The following is a 14,493-nucleotide window of genomic DNA, read 5'->3' as shown; positions in this document are numbered from 1 at the left end:
ACCAGAAACGGATATTGATATGGAATGGAAACCGGTTGACCTCAGATAGTTTCTACTCTCTAGACTCCAGTTACTGGAAAGTCAATGAAGAAAGCGGCCTACTGGCTACTGCCGTACTGCGTAGTGCGTACAATCTCTTGTAAAGCCATCTTTCGAAATTGTTGAAGCACTTACTATAGTGATTTGATTAAAATTTTATTAATGTTATTATACCAGAAGGTCTAAGTTTAGAGTATCAAAATATGAATTGTCATTAATTATATAAATAAATAATAATAATTTACATAAGATCTTTAATACGATGGAAGTCCCATTAGTCCAGTGATTTGACTAAAAGTTCATTAATGCTTCTACACCAAGAGGTTTGGGGTTCAAACTCCAGAAAACACAAATTATGCAGATTATGGAGAAAAATGGTTACAAGAGGTATTCATCATGGTGCAAGAGCGTATCATCGAACATGAATATCATAAGGCGGCTCAGAGTGATGCAGTCAGACATGCATTCTCATATGATATTAGAATTGTCGGCCGTAGAATCGTCTATATAATATTTTTTATCGTTGTAATAACATAATTAATCAGACGTTAAAAAAAAATCTTTAATATGGTATAGTTAGAACCATCAAGATTAGATTTTTATATGATGGTTAATTGTAGTGCACGTATATTTTTTTTTTGAAACTAGTGCACGTAGAATTTCATATTAATCTTAACAAAGTAGGTAAATTTGTTAGTAGATTTGTCTTATAATATTTTTTTGAATCTGTTATAGTATAAACTAGCAGTAGAAGCAATGTTTCAGAATCAAGGGGCTAATAGAGAATTGTTACAAAAAGAAGGGTTAATAGAGAATTTGTCGAAAAACTTTCTTTTTCTAAATTAAAACGCTCTCTTCCATCTCTAAAAGCGTATAGAGCGCAAACCCTAATTCAGCCGCTTTGGGTGGCCTGAACTCCACTTCCTGCTCTGGTCGCCCCCCCCCCCCTCCTTTTCGATTTGGCTCTCTCCGTCTCACCCCTCTCGATCCCTCCCTCCGTGATTCCTTTCTCTACACTCTAGGCCCTATCACCACCGCGGTTCAGATCTGGTGTGTTTGGCTCGGAGCATCGGAAAATCAAGGTGTTCGGTTTGTTGAGGGTTTTTTTTTGGTCGGGCTCGGGGGCTGAGGTTTTCGATCTAGTGTCAGATATCTGACCATTGGAAGTGGATCTCCTCCCTTCTCCTCTGCCTCACCTTCTCGGTGCGGGGGAGCTAGCTCTCTCGATCTGCATTCGCGACTGAGCTCTTCAGACGGTGAAGGTTCGGTGTTCTTGTGCATGTTCTTTGGTCACGGCGGCGCATGTCTTAAGGTAAGTCAGTCAAGCTCTTGACTGGTCTCTTCGGTTGCTTTGGTTCTGATCTGAGAAGTTCTGCTGCGGGTTCTCCGCTGTGGACGCGTAAAAGGAGGTCTGTTGCTGGTCTTGTCAACCACGATTCTCCTTCTATGTGGCTTGCGCGTTGAGACGATTAGCTTCAGGGGCATGATTTAGGGCTGTCTTCTGTCCTTCTTTTACTGGCGGTGCGTGTCTTCTCTAATTTCTTGGTGTTGGTCTGTGGTGTGTGGCTAGCCGTGGAGGCCTTTCTTTCCGAATAATTGCTCGGTTTGGTCGGAGCGGGTGTGTTTGGTCTCTGCCGGTGTTGTCTGCTCGTGTGTGTGGGTGCTTAGGTAGCCTTCCGCAAGCTGTTCTCGATGGAGTCGAATCATAAAGAGTGGATCATCGTGGAGGCCAAAATTACCGGATTTTAGCTCTCGGTTTAATTGCGGCTACTCTCTTTGCGGCAAGCTGTTAGTGCAATCCTGGTCAAGACCTCTGGACGGCTTATCGGTTTGTAGTGTCGCTCTCCAATAAATTTGGGTGTGTTTAGTTTTGTTTTCTGTTGATCTGCTTCTTGTTCTCTGTGTTTCTGTCCAAAAGCTCCTGGTAATAATAACTTTACATTTTTACCAAAAAAGAAATTTGTCACGTATTAATTGATGTCTCGTGACAAACCTTATTCGAAGCAATTTCAAGTTTAATATAAGGAGATGGATCGAAGCCCATTCACTAGTCTGGTATTATATATGATATATAGCCCATTTAAGCGATTCGGCCCAGTAATGGATTCGACGGCAATTGACCATTCAAAAAACTTTAGGGTTTGCTAAAACAACTCGAAGTTTACCCAAAAAAAGAATAGTGTGTTTTTCTCACCCAAAACAAAGACAGTATAAAAACAACGAAAGAGGTGTTCAGAAAAAAAAAAAAACAACGAAAGAAGGTTACCGCAACTACAACCTAATAATTCGAGAAAATTAACAAACCTAACAAATAACATGATCGTTGACAAAAAAACAAACAAACATCGTTATCGTTCTTACGGCAACTAACCAAAACAAACAAAATAGTAAGGAATCAAAGAGACGTATTAAAAGAATTATGGAGAAAAGTTCGCAAAAAAAAAATTATGAAGAAACATACACTTATAAACATATATATATATGACTAAGAGAAACTTATAAACTCCATGAAACAAAATTTATACTCTGCAACTGGAATAAGAAAGTAACCAGCAGCCTTGCGCTAGTGGTGCTCGAGGAAAAAATCCTCAATACGGTACCCGCAGTTCGAGTCCTGCTGGCCATCCGGGTTAGGGTTAAATCCCAAAAATACATGGAGTGCCGTGGACCTCGCAGGAATAGTCGGTTGACCACGGTCGCCGGAAACCCGCGGTTACCTAAAAAAAAAAAAAAAAAAAAACTAGAATAAGAATGTAAAGCCCGTTTTCAAAAAGAAACTAGAATAAGAATTAATGTAACGATACAGAAATGAGAAATCTATCTAACTAAAGAGAACATGTAATCAGTTAAAAAAAAAAAGAGAACATGTAGACACTTGGTTTTTTTCTCTACGAGCCTAAGGCAAAATATGGACACTGATTAAGGGTCCTTTATTCTAATCGCGTTATTAAAAACGAATAGATAGATTAACTGTTATCACTAATTATTAATACAAGTTGTCACTGCTCTTCTCAATGATTTAAGCTCTCTTTTAAGGCCTCCATGATTTAACTCCATATGTAATCATGCTAACTTTATTCTAATACTAGTGGTTTGTCCGCACTTCGCGTGAAAATTTAGTTTCAAATTATATTTTATTTATCATTTATTTTCATGATTTGATTATTTTGTATAAAATAATATTTATTTGATCCTTTTTATCTTACTTTTATCGTTTTTCGGTTGATTTTGTTTTTAATAATATTCAGCTTCCTTTTAGTTGAGGGTAACTAATTTTCATAATTAACAAAGTTTCAGTGAAGATATTCTCATTTAATGGTATATATTTTTATCGATTTGTTTTAATCTATACCACAATTGAGATAATTTTATTTATATTATTTTGTACTTTTCCGATCATTTATATTGTATCTCTTGTTTTCACTATATATATATATATATATATATATATTAATATCCATATTAGTATTTGATTTATGCTTGAAGAGTTTTTAGAACTGGAGAAATATGGTTTTTATTTTACAAATTTATTTAAACACAATTGCTTTAAATCTGTTGTGTATATTGCGTCTCACTTGTCCTTTATGTCTGCAGTAGGGCTGGGTATAATATTCATATCCGAAATATTTACCCGAACCGACCCGAAAAATAGGGTATCAGTTGGATCATGCCTGAACATCTGAATGTGACCATTTTTCAAAAATCCAAAAAAATCAAAACCAAACCCGACCCGTACGGAAAACTAAATGAGTATCCAAACATGTCCAAACATAAATATATATATAATATTATTTTAAATCATATTTATAATAGTATTAATACTTAAAATTAAAATTATAAATCAAATATATTAGTTATTTTAGGTATTCATAGATAAAAATAGATGCTTAGATTTAAAAAAAAAATACTCAAATAACATTATGTATATAGTTACTTTCAAATAAAATATAACTAATTCGAACTATATAAATTGAGTATTTTTAGGTTTTAAGTTATTTTATATTAGTTTGAGTAATTTGGATATAAAATACCCGAGTTGAATCGAATAGTTTGGTTATTTCGGATAAAATTCGAACCCACACGTATCTGGGAGGATCCGACTTGAACGTGATTATTTTTGTAATATCCGAATGAGACCAATTTTTTTAATCCAAAAAATTCTATCCGAAGGAATACCCAAATGTCCAAAGCCTGGTCTGCAGTGTCATCATTGGTTTGTAAGGTTGGTTGGACAATGGTTGAACCCTCTTGAATGTTACCATCAATAATACAGAAGACCCTGACTATCAACGGGGAGAATATATTCTACATATGGATTTTGTTTCAATCCCTTGGAAATTAAACTTATAATTCTAAGTTAATATTATAATTTAAATTCATAAGATGATGGGACTTATGAAAACAAATGATGAAAAATATTGTTTTGATTCGTAAGGTTTTCTTGTTCTATAGTTTTTTTTATAAGTGTTGGTTTTCAATAATATTTTAATGTAATTTTTTGCTTGATGTGTATTTCGCGGTCTAGTTTCCTCTTATCAACACAAAACATAAATATTCATATGCTAATAATTTTCATGATAATTATTTTAATTTTTTCAGTTCAAAGTTTATATTACAATCTTAAAATTTTAGAAGAGATTAATTATTTTCAAAAATTTATAGATTATTTTGTGTATAGCTAACTCATAAAAATTTGTTGTACATATATCAATATTTTAATGTTAAGTTTTAAGCTTCTGGTTATCATAAATTGAGATTATATGTGTTGATGGTTCATTTTAAAGCATCAAAATTTCACTGAAATATAACATTTGTTATAATAATTTGATCATATAAATTTGTTCCTTAAATGTTAAAATTTGCTAATCGTTCTATTAAATTTGGTAGTGTAAGACTACATATATATCACTTTAGGAAGTAGATACAATACATACATTAAAGGAGTTTTAGTGGTGAAATTTATTTTTATCATTATTTTTTAAAAAACTTTTTCAGTAATACAAAATATGTGATATATTTGGACCTTTTATAAATTACTAAAATGCTTTTAAATGTATTTACCACTTCTTTTTTTCATAAACTTTTTTCAGACTTTGGTGGTGTTTCCTTTGAGATCATTTTTTATATTGGAATCCGCGGGTTATTACTCGCTTTGGATCCTTGCTTCCAACCATCTACACTGTTGCGATGTTGAGAACAATGCTTCTCTTTCACCTAATGATATGATGAGTTTACTATTTTGCTGCAGGTCTTTCTACGGTCAAGGTATGGTGACTTGGGCCAAGTCAGAGAAACTGTGATGAAGCAACCCTAAGGATGTACAAAACAAAGTTGTCATACACAAACTAAGTGAAATAGTTTCATTTGACACCTTTTTAATGGAAGTTTCAGTGGAGAAGTGTGTTAGTAGAAATTTGGAAATGGAGTAGCTTTGTCATGTGTTAATATAATTAAGAGAAGATGTTAAAAACTAATCTGAGAAAACAAATGTCATGTGCCTAAAAACCCTTTTAATAATGATCCTTTTCTTCCGAGATCACGTATGAGCTTTCATCTGCAACCTCCTGATGCTCTCTACAGTTTTAATTGCTGCTATATGGATTCTTGAAGAGAGAATTGGCTTCAATTTCAGACGACATTTTCTCCATTAATTTATTCATTAGCATCTCCACCACTTCAGACATTGTTGGTCTCTTCTCCGGCTCCATCTGAGCATATTTTAGTCCCAGCAAGAAAAACTTCTCAGCTTCTCTTCCACGTTCTCTACTCTCAGTCTCTGATCAACAATTTTCACAAAACTTTCTTTCGAATCTCGACTTCAACAACAAAATCTATATCTTCTCTGTTTCTACATGCCTTGAGTCTCCTGACTACAACCTGCAAGAACACAAATGATCAGCAGAAGACCGAATAGGCGAGCAGAATGTTTCACCTCACAAGATGAGGTTAAAAATAAGAAGCACGTTCTACATAACAGTTTAAGTTAAAGAGAAGAAACGTTTACGATGAAAATACTTGTGAACCATCGGAGAGCTGACATGAAACTTTACATGAAAACCATTAGAGAAGGAAAGACATGAAGACTGAAGCACAAATAGACTCCAAAAGTGATATAAAAGTTTTAAATACTAATCAGGAAGAACACCATAACATATTTAGCCGATAACACTTTTTGCAGTAACCAAACAAATGAAATATTAGACAAATCGATAAACGAAAGAGGGACATTTTAAAAATCATCGGAGTCAATGAATTAAGAAGATAAGCAGATACATAACCATCAAATCCTTTTCCACAACAGCTAGTAAAAAGGATATTCGACTGTTACAGTAATCAGAATTAGAAGAAGCGAAGGAAAAGTTACGACTATTACATGTTAATGATCGCTGAGTTTCGGTTGGCATTGATGGTCCCTTGGATAAGCGGAGACTGCTTGACAAGAATAAACAATAACTTTACACAATCGGTTTTGTGATAAACGTTTGTATTAATAAGAAAGGGATGAGGTCGTGGGAGTTACCTTCTTGTCAAGGATGAGGTTGGAGCTGTTGCGTTACAGAGTTTAATCTTTCAGAAATCTGACGGAGATGTTCATCGCATCAAACGGACTCATTTATAGGTGGAGCTTCAAGCCGGTACCTACACCGATGATGAGACTGAATAAATGAGACGGAGTGTGAGGGGAGGTGGAGTGTAGTTTTAATGATTGGATTAATGGTGGAGTTACATAGAAGGGAAAACGTTACAATTCTTTTTAATGGGAACCTTGGAAATCTGAATGTTTACAGCGCCGAACAGTAACTTGAGCATGAGATAACCCTAAAAGACATATCGGGGTGAGATTTTCGTATAATCATGGGCCCAAATAAAATCAAACGAAACAAAGAGGACAAAAAAATCAAACATAAAGAAAGAGCCATGGAACAGAGACACGTGGCGAGTTTTGGAGCATGGAGAGATGATGTGGATGCACGAGGAGCTTTCTGAGCAACTTTATTATTATTATTATTATTATTACTAGGATAAGAGATGCGCCTTGCGCAGGATGAATTTATTTGTATATATTATCGATAGTTTCTTTTATATATTTGATCATTTTATTTATATATATAAAATATTTTGTGTTGTTATTATATAATTTTTTTCCGATGGATCGGATCAATTTTTATTAAAAATAATAGAACAAAACTATAATTAATACATCATGGGTTGATCGGATTGGACATTAAACAAATTATGACATAAAAACCTTATTTTTCCATCGAACACATTCTTGAACAAAATGAACAATATTATTTTCACAGTTGAGTTATTTTGACTTTTATCTTTCATATGGTTCTAAAAGTTTTCAAATCAACCATCGAATTGATACATGTCATTTTAATGTTTTTAGTCGTATACTTAAGAAAAACTTACATTTTTGTAATTTAAAGTCGTTTTAAAAAATTCAAAATTAACATATAAGAAAAAATCTAACATATAAGAAAAATATAACATATAAGGTGTCCTCATTTTTGTATTTTAAAGTCGTTTTTAAAAAAAAATATATAACATATAAGGTTTCCTCATTTTTGTAATTTAAAGTCATTTTAAAAAATTCAAAATATAACATATAAGAAAAAAATCTAATTTTTTTTATTATATGGTTAATGTGATTGTTTATTACTTTTAATAATATAAAATTAAACAAAATGAAGAAGGATGCAAAAATTGTTATCAAATCTTTATTATTCATAATCATTAATTGTCATATATATGTAAATAATATTAGGTAATTTCGTAGCTTTTATTTAGGGAAAGAATACACACTTCTTATATTTTAAGTTAATATAATGTTCTCTAGTGGACATTAAACAAATTATGACATAAAACCTTATTTTTCCCCTCGAACACATTCTTGAAAAAGTGAACAGTATTGTTTTCACAGTTGAATTGTTTTGACTTTTATCTTACATATGGTTTTGAAAGCTTTCAAATCAAACATCGAACTGATACATGTCATTTTAATGTTTTTAGTCGTATACTTGAGGAAAACTTACATTTTTGTAATTTAAAGTCGTTTTAAATAATTCAAAATATAACATATAAGAAAAATATAACATATAAGAAAAATATAACATATAAGGTGTCCTCATTCTTGTATTTTAAAGTCGTTTTAAAAAAATATATAACATATAAGGTTTCCTCATTTTTGTAATTTAAAATTATTTTAAAAAATTCAAAATATAACATATAAGAAAACATCTAATTTTTTTATTATATGGTTAATGTGATTGTTTATTTTTTTAATAATATAAAATTAAACAAAATGAAGAAGGATGTAAAAATTGTTATCAAATCTTTATTATTCATAATCATTAATTGTCATATATATGTAAATAATATTAGGTAATTTCGTAGCTTTTATTTAGGGAAAGAATACACACTTCTTATATTTTAGGTTAATATAATGTTCTCTAGTGGACATTAAACAAATTATGACATAAAAACCTTATTTTTCCCCTCGAACACATTCTTGAAAAAAGTGAACAGTATTGTTTCCACAGTTAAATTATTTTGACTTTTATCTTCCATATAGTTTTGAAAACTTTCAAATCAACCATCGAATTAATACATGTCATTTTAATGTTTTTAGTCGTTTACTTAAGAAAAACTTACATTTTTGTAATTTAAAATCGTTTTAAAAAAATTCAAAATATAACATATAAGAAAATTCTAACATATAAGAAAAATATAACATATAAGGTGTCCTCATTTTTGTATTTTAAAGTCATTTTTAAAAAAAATATAACATATAAGGTTTTCTCATTTTTGTAATTTAAAGTCATTTTAAAAAATTCAAAATATAACATATAAGAAAAAATCTAATTTTTTTATTATATAGTTAATGTGATTGTTTAATTTTTTTTAATAATATAAATTTAAACAAAAATGAAGAAGGATGTAAAAATTGTTATCAAATCTTTATTATTCATAATCATTAATTGCCATATATATGTAAATCATATTAGGTAATTCCGTAGCTTTTATTTAAGGAAAGAATACACACTTCCTATATTTTAGGTTAATATAATGTTCTCTAGTGTTATATAATTATGAAATAATGTGACACCATTAGATTAAACTATACTTTATATTAAATGCTCTAGAATTCTTTGAAATGAATTTTAGAAGGCATTTAGAGTGCCACATAGGATTTGAGGTTTTTTTAATTAATACAAAATTAAGGTTCTAATTTTTCAAATGCTTCTCAATTAATATATAGGGGATATAGATAACTAGGGTCGGTCCGCCCTACCGGCGGAATATACTTTACTTATGATCTAAGTTATTATTTTTTGTATGATTTTGTGGTTTGTATTTTAAATTTGAATTTGCAAGAGATGTGTATGATAACACTACAAAAAATATCATATTATATTACATAAATAGTAACAGAAAAACAAATGATATCAATTTGAGACACTTATTAATAAATTATACAAAATATTTGTTTTAATATCAGTTATTATAATTGATGTTGTTATTAACTTATTTTTGCCTATATTAATCTATGTTAAGCAAGTGAAGATCAATTAAAAGATTTATTGTATTTTCATGTACGTGTAAAAATATGCAGTTTACTCTAAACTAAAAATATTTTTTTCTATTGTTTCTTTTGTTCTTATTAGAAATAAAAGGTTTGATAAATTAACAAAAATATTTTATTTTTTAATTAATGTAATTATTTTTTTTTATATTTAGTGTTTGTTATATATTTATTATAAAAGTAAGTGAAATAAAAATACTTGTCATTATAGTTGAAATTCAATACAAATTATGAATTATTTTTCATTCTTATATATTTGTTTTTGAATGCATTGATATTTTTATACATTTTTAAACCTATTGATTTAGATAATGTGAAAATAAATGAAAATATACAGTTATATAATTATATAGATCACCGCCTAGGACTGTTATGGCCTAGGACTCGTCCACGCTACACATAATTTAAACATTGTGTTATTTCTTTTTGAACAGAATTGTGAAATCATTGTTTGTTATGAGATTTTTTTCCTATTGATTTTATTGTTTTATTTTATGGGATATTACAAATAAGTTGTGAATTTCACATTGTTAGATATTTTAGTTGGATTGGTATTTTGTGAATGTGTTCAATAATAAAATGAAGTCAGCATGATTGCGTGCTATAATTTTGAAGGAAGATATAATAGTTTTGAGTATAAGACAACCTTGGTTGCCTTGTGGCTGAAGGACCATGTAGGGTTTGTATAATCGTGTTCAAGAGAATGTCAATATTTTTTACCCATAGGTTGTGTCAATGCTATTAAGAAGCGACCGCCAATTAAGAGTTATTTACTTATTATTTGTCTTAAACTATCTATTGTAAGCTACGTTTGTTTGGGTTTGTAAATCATATGTGGACTTGTTGCCGTAAAATTAGTATATGTCTTTTTAGCTATGTTTGTGTGTTTGTAGTAATAACTTGTCTGTCAAGCAGTCTGTCAAGTAATCTTTAATGTATTATTGTACTTATTGCAGAGATAGCTTTCAATATCATTTTCGTGAATATGTTTTCTTAGTGTATCATATATCACTGTATATATGGTAAATATTTGTTGTTTTTAATATTTAATTTGTTATCTTTGATGATGTTTTCACGTAAGCTTCTAATAGCTAAGTATGCAACTTATGGAAAAGGAGATTAATTATTGAAACGGGAAAATTTGAAACAGAGTTTAGCAAACTAAAAATCATGGAAAATGTTAATCATGCATCTTGAAGATCCGCAGCAATAGTCTTAATCAGTTGTCTTGGTCTTCTTCTTGATCATGGCATCAAACCCAGCAGCTCCACCTCCACATCAGCCAAGCACGGCTTGTTCTCTGCTGTTTCTTCCTGGAGCCCTCCTCCTCCACCCTCTAGTTCAATTAAATTTCCACTAATAATTAGCGGGTTAGCAACTGAAGTTATCGATGAAGAAGAAGTCATTGCCGTGGTCATGTTCCCAATTTGCCTATTACCGGTTTCTCCGAGGATTATCTGACGCTTTTGTGACTCTAGGCATTGTAGAAGTTGCTACAACTCTCTCACAAACTCTATTGCTCCACCTATGATCAAAGCTTGATCTCCATGTTATATACGTGCATACTAAAAAATGTTTTAAGATATATGAATACAAAAAAGAAGTATATACGTTATTAGGGTGCCCTTTGAACGTAGGATCCAGGCATAAGAGACCTGAGGACATGAAGATGCTTGTTCATTTTCTTCATACAGTTCCTTTAACGACTGCGATATAAATCGTTCGTTGGCTTTCTACTTCTTCACTTGTCTTGCTTGTTCTTGTTCTCTTCTTCTTGCTCTTTAACTCCTTTGTCAAGTCATTCTTGTTCTCTCTATCTCCTTCTTCTTCTCCTCCAGTAAAACGGAGTTGCACGGAGCTATTGTCGTTTTCATCCTCTTGATTCTCCTTTTCTTCAAGAAACACGTTGACTATGTTTCCTTCACACTCACCTCCTGCTTGAGACATGAGATTATGGATTTGGTTATGATCCTCTATCTTATCATTTAAGACTTGTAACTTCAAGAAATAAACTGGGTCCATCCCGGTTTCTTGATCATCTTGGTTTCTGGTCTGGTTCAACGCCAGTTTCAGACCAAAGTGCGCAAACTGCATCACGCCTGCGAGGCTAGGTGTTGCTCCAAGTCCTGACGGAGACAGTTGATGCTGCTGCTGCATCGTTTGGTTTTGTTGTTGAATGCTTCTTCTGGACATATAGTAGTATATCATATCGGAGTTGTTATCGTCGTTAACACCTGAGGATTCACCTAAGAAGTTCGGTTCGTGAAAGAAACTGGAGTATTTATGTATATATATAGGTGAAATAATTATTAAGATATGGAGAAAACTTACATACCGAGTTACTTTTATCCACGGCTTCGTACTTGATTATAAAGCTTCTTGGCCTGATAACAACTATCCATGAACTTCACAGTGACTTTGAATCAATGTTTTCACACTGCAAGTTGATTCCATGGTTTACTAACGTGCTACACACAGAGCAAAATACAGAATTTTGGGTTTTAATGATTGTCACTTGATCAAGGAGGCATTATACCAATAGAACGGGCACGGAGGAGCGATCCAGTTAGCAAAGGCTTCTGCACAAAGTAATTAAACTGCAGAGCTTTTTCGGATCGACTACATGCTCAACAATCGATCGATCCGTAAAAAGATGGTCGATCTCCTTGGCCAGGTAAGTACAATTTTAGCAAAAATATCTTTGATTTTCAAATATTAAGTATATAACTATTCTTTTGAATATTTTTTTTGAATTGTATTTTTTGATTAAATTATTGTATTATAATGTTTATGTAAATATTTTTTGTGATGTTTGAATTTGTGTTGTTAGTATACTTAACCTAGATGATATTAATGTTTAACAATTTATTTTTTTCTGAAAATAGAAAATAATGATATATCAAAATGTATCTAATACTTGTTAAATGATAGTATAATGTAAATTGCATCCGTTATTTGAAAATAACCATTTGTTGTTTTTATTTTTTTTAAATCAGAAATTATTTTTATTTAAAAAAATTATTCATATATAATATAATAGTTTAAGTTTGGAAGATTAATCTATATATACAAATTATGTATATTTTTTTAAAAATAATTTAAGATATTATATATTGAGTAACTGAATAAAAGCTGAATTTCTTATCTTGAAAATGAAATATTTATATTTTTGTCTTCATGTTATACTCACCAATCGAGCATTGATATTTATAACTCAGTATGTTTTTCTTAAAAAAAACTTAGTTTTAAGTAATAAACGAATTTAATAAATTTAATAAATTTAATAAATTAAATTCATCACCTATAATGTTCTGTAAACTATATTTGAAAATTCTCTAAAATTATATTTTAAGCATAATATTACTATTATTTAATTTAAGTTATTTTAAGCATAATATATGCTAAACCAACTTAAATTATATTTACAATAGGATCATCCTAAACCGGTTAATAAACCAAAAACAATACTAAACCAACATGAACCAATACCTGATTCGGCGAGGAAAGAAGTGTTTCGGGATAAACGCTTGAATGGTTATTAAATGTAATGGTTTGATCATTAAAGAGTAATATAAATATTAACAATAAAATTATGGATTAGATTAATTTAAATTTGTAAGAATACCTTTGAGTATATGAAAAGCAATTCAATTCCCATGAATAAGTTTAGCTTTTGAAAGTTGCAGGTTTCCCAACAATGAATCCACCTAACAAAAAGTTCGTTGTTATAAAAAATCTCCTTCAAGGTCATTACAGGTTTTTGGGACGGCAAGAGTTGATGGTGGAACCATTTTTTTTGCTCGAGTGCTTTGAAGTTTTCCTTAATAGTGTGAGGTTGATGTTGATGAAATAATGAATTTTATAGGGACTTTCTTGATGTAAAACTATACATTTTTTTTTGTTTAATGTGGTATTTCCATTTTTATATAATTTACTATCATTTTAAGATAGATGTACATTTTAAGATAGATGTTTAAATTTTAATGTATTTTTTCCATTTTTTTAAATGTTTATTTTCATTTCTTATATTTTTTATTTACGTAATATCTATATTTATATTTTATATTTTAAAATAGATATTTAAATCTTAATGTACTTTTTCTATTTTTTAAAATTGTGTATTTACTTATATTATATATTTTACATTTTAAGATAGATGTTTAATGCTTAATGAACTTTTTCCATTTTTTAAATAAAAATGTGTATTTACTTATTATTATATATATAATTCATATATTATATATTTACATTATTTACTTATTACTTATTTTCCTGTATATGTATTTCTATTTCTTGTATTTTTTGTTTACTTAATATCTCTATTTTACATTTTAAGATAGATGTTTAGATCTTAATGTACATTTTCCTTTTTCTTTAAATTGTATATTTCCATTTGTTATACTTTCTATTTACGTAATATCTATATTATAAATTTTAAGATATATTTTTAAATCTTAATGTAATTTTCCATTTTTAAATTACGTATTTACTTATATTATATATTTACTTATTATTTATCTTTCTTTATATTGTGTATTTCTATTTCATATACTTTCTATTTACTAATAATTTTATATTTTAAGATAGATTTACATTTTAAGATGGATGTTTAAATACTAATGTACTTTTTCCATTTTTTTAAATTGTGTATTTCATTTTCTTATACTTTCTATTTGCGTAATATCTATATTTTACATTTTAAGATAGATGTTTAAATATTAATATACTTTTTCCATTGTTCTTAAGCTGTGTATTTCTTTTTCTTATACTTTCTATTTACTTAATATCTATATTTTATATTTTAAGATAGATGTTTAATATTTAATGTACTCTTTCCATATTTTAAAAATTGTGCATTTACTTAT

At 29.8% G+C, this 14,493-nt stretch overlaps 1 protein-coding gene and 1 long non-coding RNA gene across 2 annotated transcripts; both read right to left on the bottom strand.

The window, feature by feature from the left end:
- Positions 1–5,465: 5,465 nt before the first annotated feature.
- On the bottom strand, positions 5,466–7,297 carry LOC106379407. The gene is made up of 3 exons (XR_002655499.2): positions 6,560–7,297; positions 6,413–6,468; positions 5,466–5,916 (listed from the first exon to the last, which is right to left on the bottom strand). It is a non-coding gene; the product is annotated as an uncharacterized LOC106379407 (long non-coding RNA).
- Positions 7,298–9,649: 2,352 nt separating this feature from the next.
- On the bottom strand, positions 9,650–12,457 carry LOC125580625 (transcription factor FAMA-like). Its single transcript, XM_048745399.1, has one exon. It carries the CDS (start codon positions 11,834–11,836, stop codon positions 11,315–11,317), a length of 522 nt encoding a protein of 173 aa, XP_048601356.1. The 5' UTR covers positions 11,837–12,457; the 3' UTR covers positions 9,650–11,314.
- Between the last annotated feature and the right edge of the window lie 2,036 nt (positions 12,458–14,493).

This window comes from Brassica napus, chromosome C1 (genome assembly GCF_020379485.1).
Source record: "Brassica napus cultivar Da-Ae chromosome C1, Da-Ae, whole genome shotgun sequence".
In the NCBI taxonomy this organism is placed as follows: Eukaryota; Viridiplantae; Streptophyta; class Magnoliopsida; order Brassicales; family Brassicaceae; genus Brassica; species Brassica napus.
The sequence above is the reverse complement of the archived record's forward strand: the minus strand, read 5'-3'. Positions and strand labels throughout refer to the sequence as shown.

What these genes read in the sequence shown, in the direction of transcription:
- LOC125580625 (XM_048745399.1), bottom strand. Translation starts at nt 11,836, where the DNA reads ATGATATACTACTATATGTCCAGAAGAAGCATTCAACAACAAAACCAA.